The sequence below is a fragment of the Gymnodraco acuticeps genome, unplaced genomic scaffold (genome assembly GCF_902827175.1).
Source record: "Gymnodraco acuticeps unplaced genomic scaffold, fGymAcu1.1, whole genome shotgun sequence".
In the NCBI taxonomy this organism is placed as follows: domain Eukaryota; kingdom Metazoa; phylum Chordata; class Actinopteri; order Perciformes; family Bathydraconidae; genus Gymnodraco; species Gymnodraco acuticeps.
In genome coordinates this window covers 19,768-31,271 of record NW_022992289.1, presented here as the reverse complement: position 1 = coordinate 31,271, position 11,504 = coordinate 19,768, and the positions used below count along the sequence as shown (strand labels likewise).

Below are 11,504 nucleotides of genomic sequence, written 5' to 3'. Positions count from 1 at the left end.
GAAAAAGACCGGATACAAGAAGAAAATGTTTCAAAATTAAAGCTCACCTAAAAATGTTCAGACTGTTTTGGTGAATGTATGTTGTGTGTTTTGTCCTGCCCTTTTTAAATCACTGAAGCTAAGTGGAAATAAACTTATTGATAGATGAGTCAATTCAAAACTAGTTTTATAGCCTCCTTATTGAAGCACAAACATACATTATATATGTCTATGAATATTATTATTATTTAATGTCTCCCATCAATAATTCATTTTGCCCATTTTTACCACACTTGGACCTTTGACCTTCTCTCAGCAGAATAATGTACACGCAACGTTTGAAACAAACTAAAAGGTTGTTTTCACTTTTTTATGCTAAAGGGAACCCATTTTCCTTCGAGTTCGAGGCACGTATATAATCATATCATATTTTATTAAACACAAATAGTTGAGCAGCCAATAAAAGTCCAATATAAATACACAAGCGTAATTAAAATGTTTGAATCCTACAGTGAACAAACACCAAGAAAGGACTTCATGATGCATCTATCTATACACTTGATTCTTTTGGAGGAATATAATAAGGAAGAAAGATTTGGTACAGCTTTTAATATGGTGTAGGTCATTTTTGTGTGGAAAAGCCATCACACACTCATTATTCCAAGCAGATTATAGTTTAAAATGTCATAACTTGTCTGGAAGCTATTGGAGTCTTATTTTGAAGGGTCCCACCGGAAGTCCTCTGTATCACAGATACATCTTGACAGCAGTTCGTGGGAGATGGTCAGTCTGTCTGTTTCAGGGGCTGGGTTTGTCTGGTTTGTCTTTTACCCAAGAAGAGGAAAAAAAGTTTAAAGCATGACGAGACAAAGACACTGACTGAAAGCAGACAAATAATGATTTAAAAACCACCACAACTCACCATGGCCATAAGGGAGCTCAAAGTTTGCCTTTTAGGGGTAAGTGGAAGATGTTTTTTTGTTGATACACTTTGAGGGAAAACTCCTTAGCAAACTGTTGTTAAGCTAGTTGACTGAAAACCAGGGCGCAGCAGTCATTTTACATTTCCTTTTCATCGTCTTTTTTTGTTACTTTTAATCGTCTAACTGTCGTTTCCTGTTTGTTTTTGTCTTTATATTTGTAACGCCTGTTGACAGTTTATAGCCTATTACGTCATTGTCATACCAACCGTTACTAGCGAGCCGTTAGTTATATTTCCTGCTGCGTTAGCAAAACTGCAGTCTGTTTATAGATGGATGTCCAGGCACTGTGTGTTGACTACAAAGTGGCCGTCTATCAATGTATTAAAGGAGAAATGAGAAGTTGTTACAGCTACAAAACCATTAAACAACTCAAACTAAAGCCCCTCTTTCAATCCTCAAGAATCTGAATCAGAGGGGAAATGTACATTGTTACAGCAAGTAAAGAAAGTAGGAATTCCCCATTTTACAAAATACACATCCAGTAACAGTTGTGAGATAGCAGCCAGGTAATGGTATATAGTGCACAGTTATTTACAGATCTAGTACAGAAGATGAATTGTCTAACTTAAGAGACAGCAGCCAATAATAATAATAATATTTATGTAGCCTTATATATAAGTAGTTTTGCACAACAGGAGTGTTATAGTCTTTGTTGTTATCAGACCCTTCTATCTGCTTCCAACACCATCAGCTAACTGTTTTTGTAGTAATACAGCTGATATTTTAATGGACCCAAGCCAGTGAAAGAATTAATCACTCACATCATTCCCTTTATTAGGACTATCACTTAGTGCCACTATAAGATGCACTTTCCCTCTTTTTGTGTGTATGAATTGTATGTTGCACTGTGTATGGTGAGTGTTAATGTATCTATTTGCCAGTGCCAAAGATACATTTCCATTACATGTACATTTAATGGACAATAAAGTATTCTGAATCTGAATCAAACCTTTGGAGTCAGGCACAGGAACTGACAAGCTCAACAAGCATTTTAATTGAGGACCAATAAACTGTCCTCTTTAGTTCTCCCTCTGCATATATAGCAGATTGCATTCATGCTTTAACTATGTAAAGATACTATAGAATTACACGTATGCCTTGATTACAAAAAAAAAGGTAATAGTTGAATACTAGAGCCTGAAGATACTACATTACAACTGAAAATCCTGAATTTAAGAAGTTTTATCAGCAAAAAGTTATTGCAAATCAAAATAAATAATTTACAAATACATCTAAGGATACTTTAATGTTGTAATTCATTAACAGAGGGCCACGTTTTGACACTGTACTGCTGGTTAGAGAAGTAGTACTGTAGGCCTCCTGGATCATATCATATCAGCATATGTTGTTGTAAATGTAAAGTTACTATAAGTATCACTTAAATGTATTGGAGTGAAAACTACAATATTTGCTTCTGAAATCGAGTGGACCAGAAGAAGTAGAACACACAAATGATCAAGTATAAGTATGTCAACAACAGTGTCCTAAAGTACAACACGTATTAAGTCAAATTGAGTGTCAATTGAGAGATATTTGTGGATTCTGTGCGCTAACAGGAATCTATGTTGGGCTGAGCATGTGACCAGACCTGATCGATGTGGTTCAATAACGACCAGTGACTCTCTGTGTGTGTGTCAGGAGTGCTGTGTGTGTGGCTGATGTGTGACCCTCTGTTTTCAGGACACTGGAGTTGGGAAATCTAGCATAGTTTGCAGATTCGTTCAGGACCATTTTGACCACAACATAAGTCCCACAATAGGGTAAGAGCACTGCGGTACAAATCACAAAACACATTGTTAGAATCAAATCAAAACAACAATCCAATCCATCAAAACAACCAAGCTGTGCTCCGCATTTTTAAAGCTCCAAACTAGGTCAGGGTTTGATATCAAATCTAGTTCAAAGTCTAAATTAGCAACACTCAGTTTGACCATGTGAGTTGTAAAGTGACTTTTCTTTTTACAATAAATATAATTTTAAATACGTATCTTCTATATTAATGGTTGGGTCAGCTGACATGATGACAAAAGTATAACTGATATAGGAATACAAAACAATCCTCGAGTCATTACCAATAATCATTTTTAGGCTAAACAGTTTGATTTAAAGCGAGGACAATAATAATTCTGACATCAGAAAGGACCCCATCTTACAATTAAAATAAGTTTCATTGCCATGTAGGTTTTTACATATAAGGTATTTGATCAATTGGAGTACAGTCTAAAGACATACATTACAACACTATATACTATAAGATATTTAATAATAATGTCCATGTTCATTTCCTAGAATATGTTTAAATACTCCATCTCCCAAAAGTAAAGCAGAACATATTCCTGAGTCTATGAAACACTAATGGTTTATGCATATTTTTGATACGTTGTTTAAGTCTCAATTATCAGATGTTTAAAGCCAAGTGAAATTTGGTAAAATTCCCAAACTCGCATGAATACAAAACAATAGACAAATACCAATTTTGAACACACTAACAAAAGGATAACATTTCACAAACCGTGAGACTGGTAACATTTGGCTGAGATAAGCGTTAGCCTACAGTCATCACTGATTATTGTACTGGCCCTTTGTTGTTCCGTGGTTGTTTTGTACTGCCTGTGACCACACACTGCCTTTGTGCTTTCAGGCAACAAGCATTCAGTGTCCACCATCTTTATTCTCAGTGTTATTTGTTTCCTGCTGACATGTACAGATTAGCTTCCTGTGCCTTTTGAATAACATGTATGGAAACAACGTTGTGAAATGCTTTTTATATCTCCCACAGAGCATCATTCCTAACCAAAACAGTGCCATCTGGGAATGAACTACACAAGTTTCTGATCTGGGATACAGCCGGACAGGAAAGGGTGAGTGCTCACACAACAGAAGTTCCTAATTCAATTATTATTAGCTTTAGTTTTTACACATGACAGGACTTTTAAAACATCATTTTCATTGTAAACGGTTTATTAGGAAGCTATCAGTGACACAATCATTTACCTGTCAGTGGTCCACACGACATAGAGTTGTTATTAGGTGTCAAAAGGGATGATTACATGGGTTCAGAGCTCATGACACTACAGTATCATCACTGTGATTCATTTGATGGAGGCGGTAGTTAAAACAAGCGAGAAATGCTTACAGCATGGAAAAACTGCATTTCTTGTTTTATGTGAAAAGGATAACTTGAAAGTATTACCCGAGTTCTCTTTATCTTAAGACTAATATTATTAAACACGTGACTATCTGTATGATCCTTGGTGAACAACAACATAACATAAAGTTAAGAAATATTCATTATTTGAGAAAATCCTGTCACGACACTTGAACATCACCAAATGTCCTTTCTCTAATCTCTGTCTTCACTAACATACACTAAAACAACTTCACACTCTCTGTACGTGTGTTGCTTAAGATGGGATGAAGTTTATTGTCTGTATTGGATGTTTTGTCATGAGCATGAGGGGATGTGATTCACAACTCTGCCCCTGGAGAGACAGGCCTCCACACTGCCTGCTTTTAAATCGCTTCTTAAAACCCAATGCTTTTTTGCATTTAAATAGTTTTTTGTTTTTACTTGTACTTGTTTTATGGTGTGTGAGCTGAGCTGTGTTACTTTTTTGTATGCTTTGTTTGATCTATTTGCCTGTACAGCACTTTGGTCTGGAGGTTTAAAGTGCTTTATAAATAAAGTTGTATTGTATTGTACATTTGTGCTGACTGCAGTTGTGCTGTAAAGGAAGCTAGTAAAAGAGAGGGGGTTTTATAAGGTACTGTTGAGATCTTCATATGAAGTGAATACTTAAAAACGAAAGTTAATTAATAAATCATACATGATCAATCATATTCTTGTATAAACCCATAATGAGAATGCTTCTTGACGGTTTTTGAATATGTATCTATGCTTACAATTTTTTCTGTTGCTATTTGAGAACTTTGCGTTTTGAAAAGAGGGTGTTGTGAGTTTTCATAGTATGTTTAATGCTTAAAAACGAAAGTTAGTTATAATCAAATATAATCAATTATATTCTTGTATAACCCACAATGAAAATGATTCATATTTTAGGTTTTTCTATAGTTACAGTATAAACAAAACAAAGTGGTTTGTTTAGGTTGAGTTTTCTTCCTCTCCTGTGACAGCAGTACACAGGGAGGGGGGCTCCAGGCTTAAGGAGAAATCTTGCTGACGTTGGTGGATCTGAGCCAAGCAGCAACCTTACATAGACTCAATAACTTCGGAAAGGTCAATTAGTAGGTCAGAGTAATTTACCGGAATAAATTATCAGGACCTCTCCGACTCTAAACAGTACATAGGATCTACCTAGAACAGATGGCAAGCCCCCAGTTTGGAGAAACAGACTGGAGTGCAGGCATGAAAGCGAAGCAGATAGTACATCTAAAATAAACAAATATATTTTAGCCACCTAACAAAAAGTGTATAGTGTATGCTATATTGCAACAGTATACAGAAATATGACCTCTTTAGCATTACCTTTGTGGACATTTTCTACTCGCAGAACAGCATACTATGTTAGTATTTTATGGGTTGACACAACCTCTTTAATGTTACGATCAATATTTAAGATTGCGTTTGGTTTACATTTTGGTTGATATTTGTGTGTGATTTGAAATATTGATTGGGCATGCTAACTTCTATAAATATGTTGTCTCTTTCAGTTTCATTCATTAGCTCCTATGTACTACAGAGGATCGGCTGCTGCTGTCATTGTCTATGATATAACTAAACTGGTAAGAATAACAAAACATTTAAATTCTTCACATCAAGAGAATGAGAGCAACTTAAGCTTGTATGTTAACGTCCACAAACCAGTGGACAAACCCCCATATGAAAATGTAATAACCAATCTTTTTGCCTCACCTAAAAAGTGTGGTACCATTGGAGCTGCTGTAACTCTCTGGTTTATGAAATGTGTGAAGCAGAAGAAGCTAGTCTTCCTAAAGTTGATCACTTTTCCATCACTCTGAGTTGCTTCGCTTCAATGACCTACACATGTCATTCTTTCCTGGTCTGTTCATGGAAACTGGTCTGAAAAATGTAATGTATATTCTCATAAAGCTCCTTCCTGAGTTGACCGTGATGTGCTCTTGTTCAGGACTCTTTCCAGACCCTGAAGAGGTGGGTGAAGGAGCTGAAAGAACACGGCCCAGAGGACATCGTTGTAGCCATAGCAGGGAACAAGAATGATTTAGGAGACATCAGGTGAGCACATGGTTCTTTTCTTAGACTGTCCTAACTGTAAAGTCATGGTTTCTCATTATATTCAGCTCACACATACTACTAGATAAAAGGCTTATTAGGAAAGTTATGAGTCCCATCTGAGTTTATTCAACAAAGGCTTGAGAGCTACCTTTGCAAATGTGTGCCATATTTTTCTCACGAGCCAATCAGAGCAGACTGGGCTTTTTTCGGGAGGGGGGGGGGGGTTAAAGAGACAGGTGTGAAAACAAAGCATTTCAGACAGAGGGGAAGTGCAGGTATATCCACACAGACAGTAAAAGAAAGAAGTGCATTTTGAACATTAAAGCACAGCAACATTTTTCATATTAAGCAACTGAGCACAAACAAAAGTAAAATAATGTTTTTGTAATACCTGTTATGTTGCTTCTTTCATCTGTCATGTCCTCCAGCACTCTTCCAGAGACACTAGTTATAGAGATGAAATTCATTGATGAAAAAGTGTATTTACTCTAGGACCATTGTTAAGGTTGAACCTACTACATATTTACTTTATAGTGTCCTCCTCTTTTTCAGGGAAGTTCCTATGAAGGAAGCGAAGGAGTTTGCTGAATCCATCGCAGCTATTTTCATCGAGACTAGTGCCAGAAATGCTGTCAATGTTGAGGAGCTCTTTCAGAAAATCAGTACGTTTCATGTCTTTACTGCGTGCTGTTTCTGTGCCATGTGTGTCGTCTGTGTTATCTGTGAAGTAAGCAGCAAAGAAGATTTGTGCTGTGTCCAGAGAAGCCTTTCAGTAATACTGGAAGCTGTTATTTATATGGTGTTTTATTGTTTGCTGTATAATCCCATGGTGGTGGAACGCTTCAATTGTATGACCATTACAAGATATTTTTGCTAAAATGTGGGGCAGATAAACACCATTATATATATCTTTGATAAAATGATTTATTTCCCTTAATTACATTTTCAAAATACATTTGTTTAATTCAATTACATTTAATTCCTATGTGTATTATGAAGTATATACACAGAGATGTTGTTCATATATTATGTATACCCTGATGTATTCCTAAACACATGCTGACATTTTTTTTGAATAGCTGTTGACAGTATTACAGACCTATTGAGATATCCAAAATTCCTTATATAGAAAGAGACCTGGCTTTTTTCAAAGTTTACAATTCATTTGAATATATATGCAAATGAATACATATTTTATTAGATAATGCCTCATTTTATTCAAACTTAAAGGTGGGGTAGGTCATTCACTTCAGAAACACTTTTTGTTATACTCCATGGAATGCTCTTAACATCCCGATAGCAATGAATATATTAAATGCTTTGAAAATAAATACATTAAAAAATGTCATCTGTGGAAGCCGTAGCGCTGTAAAAAGCACGACCAATCATCTGAGCCGGCCCGGCTAAAGTAACTGGATGGCCTACCTGCCTGTCAGCCTTCCATCTGGGCACAAACTTCTCTCGTGCCCTCATTGGTCATGTGCGCGTTCGTGTGTGTTGGAGGAGGGGCTCTGTAAGGAAGTCTGAAGGAAGGGGCAGATTTTTTTCGGCTGCGTACTTTCAAATTCTAGCGCTCGCGAGCTGGTTTCCCCATTCTTACCTACCCTACCTTTTAACATTTAAAATTGTAATACAAGATTTTGTTTTAATAATATCTGTAATTAACTGGGTTAGTTTCAAAATTATACGTTTTTTGTTACATTTTTTACCATATTCACATGTAGCGTCTCCCCTTAAACTTATGTAATAATAATGCATTTGATTTCTATAGTGCTTTTCAAAGTACCAAAGGTCACCTGTTATTAGCAAAACATGAAACATAGGAAGGTTTTTTTTGGCTAAGTAAGTAAATGTAATGAAAATAGATCGAAAACAAAAGTTTGAAAAAGTGAAAACCGTAAATAAAATGTACCATTGTAACTCTGTAAACGACCCTGTGCTGTGTGTTCAGGTAAACAGATCCCACCCCTGGAGAACCATGAGGATGAGACCAGCGAGTCCTTCAAACTCTCCCGACAGCCGGCTGCGTCCACCAGGAGGTGCTGTTAGTACCACAGGGCCCTCAGCATCAAGGACCCAGTGCACACAGTCCATAACGCACAGTGTCTCAATCTGGGGCAAGACGGGACAAGACTGTGAACAGACAGAGGTCAGCTTGTCAACATGAAACAGCAGTATTTCAAGGGTCATTGCACATTTTTCTAATTATTGGTAGCAGTTTCAACTCTTATGAAGTCTGGAAGCCTTCAGTTTGGCCCCCTCAGGTGGGGTTCTGCCTGAATTACATCAAGATTTCTCTCTGTGTGATATGGCACACAGCTCAGTACACATACAGTAGAGGAAGTTAAATCCCAGCTTACAAACTTTAAAATTCAGCACACATTAATAACAAGTAGGGCTGCACCGAAAAGTTGAAGCATTGACATTTGATTTTCTAAATCGGCATTTGTTTGTGTTGTTTACTCATTTTGTTTAAACAAGGTATTCGTGCATAGTTTCAGACAAAGATAAGGCTTGTCTAATACAATTACTATAATACTATTAGATTCCAATTTGATTCATGTGATAGAAACATTTCTCATAACTTGTACAGTCCAAGTAAAAATGTGTTTAAAAAGATAGATGTTATCTTTTTCCTCCATTCACGAGATGTTTTTATGAAACAAAATGTTTTTCTTCAATCAATATTTGTTGGCGTTCAACTGACATCATTATTATTAAAACGGTTTGCTCTTGCCAAATGGAGACAAGCTCCTGTATCAATAGGAGTGTTTAGCAGCAAAATAACAGCAACATAAATGGCCTCTATCTAGCCACAATAACTCATTTTTTAAAGATGTCATACACGTACATCAGACATTCAAAGGTCATTCAAAATCCTACATATAAGCTTTGAATGTAAAATAAATCACATTCGGTGCAGCCCTAATAACAATTGATTTAGCTGATGTGTTTTTTAAAGCCTGGTTTTGATTGTTGATGCAATTACGTTTTCATTTCAGGAGTCTTTTCTCTAGGATTCTTTGCACTGTTACTCTTAAATGGCACGCATTGAATGAAGTTTGAATTACAATTGTTCAACAAGGTTATTATTTTCCTCTCATTTTGTACATTTATGTATGAAATTGAATTAGAATACATTGAATGGGAGGTTGTCGAGATCAGACCTTAGCCAAACACTCACTTCTGTGTTTGGCTCCAAATGCAGCGGCTTTACATTCCTCAACGTTGTGTGTTTTTTCACATTAACTGTCTAAGGGTGTTACGATAATGCTGCAGGATAAACAGCTTACAGGCCTGGTTACAGTATGACACCCCCTGTTGAAACACTGTGATCAATACTAGAATTGTTTACATGGTTATTTGTTCGAGATGTTTTCTACATGCTGAAATGTGTTGTCTGAGATTTCACTACAGGGAATGAATTTTAAATGTTTTTTTTTTACCTGAAAATGGGATTATTTTATGCTGTTAAGAAGAAAAATGACCTGCATGTGTTTTGATGTAAACGTGTCCATAAGGGTAAACCCAACTCTAAAAGAAAATAGGGGAATATAACTGAAAACTTCAGCTTGCAAAGAAGTGGAAAAATGGTAACAATACATATTCCTTATCATAGTTGTATAAACTACAATTATGTTTAATGTTGGCTGTTGTTTCTTTAGTTAGATTTGACCATTCGAGAAATGTTTAACAGCATTTTTGCATTTGTTTAACAGTATTCATTTGGAGTCACTTTTTAGTAAGAGTTCAAACTGTTACAGAGCTTCTTAACAGTATTTATTTTCTTTTTTTTTACATGAAAGTTGGCTTTCATACATGGTTTTGTTTGGAACAGTATATTTTTTTCTACATCTCTAAAGCTTGAAATAATCATGACATCATTTGTACTTAATTTGGTTAGTGCAATGTAAAAGTTATTTAAAAACGTAACATTTTTACCAACATGAAAGATACTGGAGTTCAATTCAAAGCTGTTGGTTCTTTTAGTCTTAATTTTGCTGATCTGTAACATTCCTCCTTCATGTAAAGTCACGCCGAACTGCTTTCAAAAATCTGCTAATTTATGTGGCCTTGCTTCCACTAAAATGTAACTGAAATTGAAAGTTGAAACTGAATTAGGAGTGGCTTGGTTGACCAGATGTTTTCAAATGCAGTTTGATGTGTTATTAATCCATGCAAGAGATGATGACATAATGAGCAAAATCATTTTATAAGATTTTATGTAATATGTTGCCATTGTCATGAGATTTTCATTTATATTTTTCCCCGCACAGTGCCTTTTTTATGTTTTTCTAAACAAATGTATGACATGGCTTAAAAATGCATACTGCAAGAATAATGCATGAGTACAGACTAATTGTAAAAGTCAACTTTGAAACTGCCAATAATGTACACCCACCCTTATAAAGTATGCATAAGACATGCTTCCCTGTATCCTCTGTAGACCAGAATAACTTTTATATATTAATCAGTGTAATAAAGTTGTGATTATTCAATGTTTTTGTTTTGTTTCTGTTACTTTTACTCACTGTAAGGCTCAAATATGTGTTTTTAATTGTCAGGATATCACCTCACTGATTCAAAGTTTTGTTATTAGAGACCAGAGAGATGAGTGATAGGAAAAAGGGGCTCGCTAACAACAAGTCATGACTTGGATTAGCCTCCTGACGTCATGGGAACATGTTTTTGGCTTCACATTATGTGACAATGTGACATGTTTTATCTAAATTTAAACTGTCACTCCCTTAAAACTTTTCCAAAGTTAACGTGCCTTATGAGTTATTACTCTCCAACAACATATACGCTTCAACCCCCAAATAGGACACTCAACAAATCAGTTTTGTGTTACTTTTGCACTTATTTGTGTAACTTGACCCTCTGAAAATGTCAAACAAAGTGGAGCACAGAGTCCTATTCAGTACACTGCAATGTATTACTGCCTCAGCAGCTTACGGGGGGACACTTCTTATCACGGAGTTGGATTTAACCGTAGCCAGAGTTGTCAATAGTCTCTAAGAGAGAAAAGTGCCATATTAATAGTTTTGACACAGTAAACACACTGTGATCAGGTTTCCCATCCATATACATCCAGCAATGTATTTCTATTTTCTCACAGGAAATGGTCTTTTTAATGCAAGAAAAAGTATATGCTAGTTTTGTTAATGTGTTGATAGTGTGGTTTTTGAAATTGACGGCAGGTCTTGCTCTAATGAACTGAGTTAATAATAGTTTTGGGGTGAGAGGGGAGAGAGTTGATGGAGAACATCTAATTATCTAAACATAATAGCTTAAGTCTTAACGCTGCAACTCTGACTACTTTTAAA

The 11,504-nt window shown here is 35.9% G+C and overlaps 1 protein-coding gene across 1 annotated transcript; it reads left to right on the top strand.

Annotated features, from left to right (window-relative positions):
• The first annotated feature begins 748 nt into the window (after positions 1-748).
• On the top strand, positions 749-10,676 carry rab31 (RAB31, member RAS oncogene family). Its single transcript, XM_034207830.1, has 7 exons — positions 749-938; positions 2,643-2,722; positions 3,742-3,823; positions 5,634-5,705; positions 6,071-6,177; positions 6,730-6,839; positions 8,129-10,676. Exons 1-7 carry the CDS (start codon positions 903-905, stop codon positions 8,224-8,226), a joined length of 585 nt encoding a protein of 194 aa, XP_034063721.1. The 5' UTR covers positions 749-902; the 3' UTR covers positions 8,227-10,676.
• Positions 10,677-11,504: the final 828 nt, after the last annotated feature.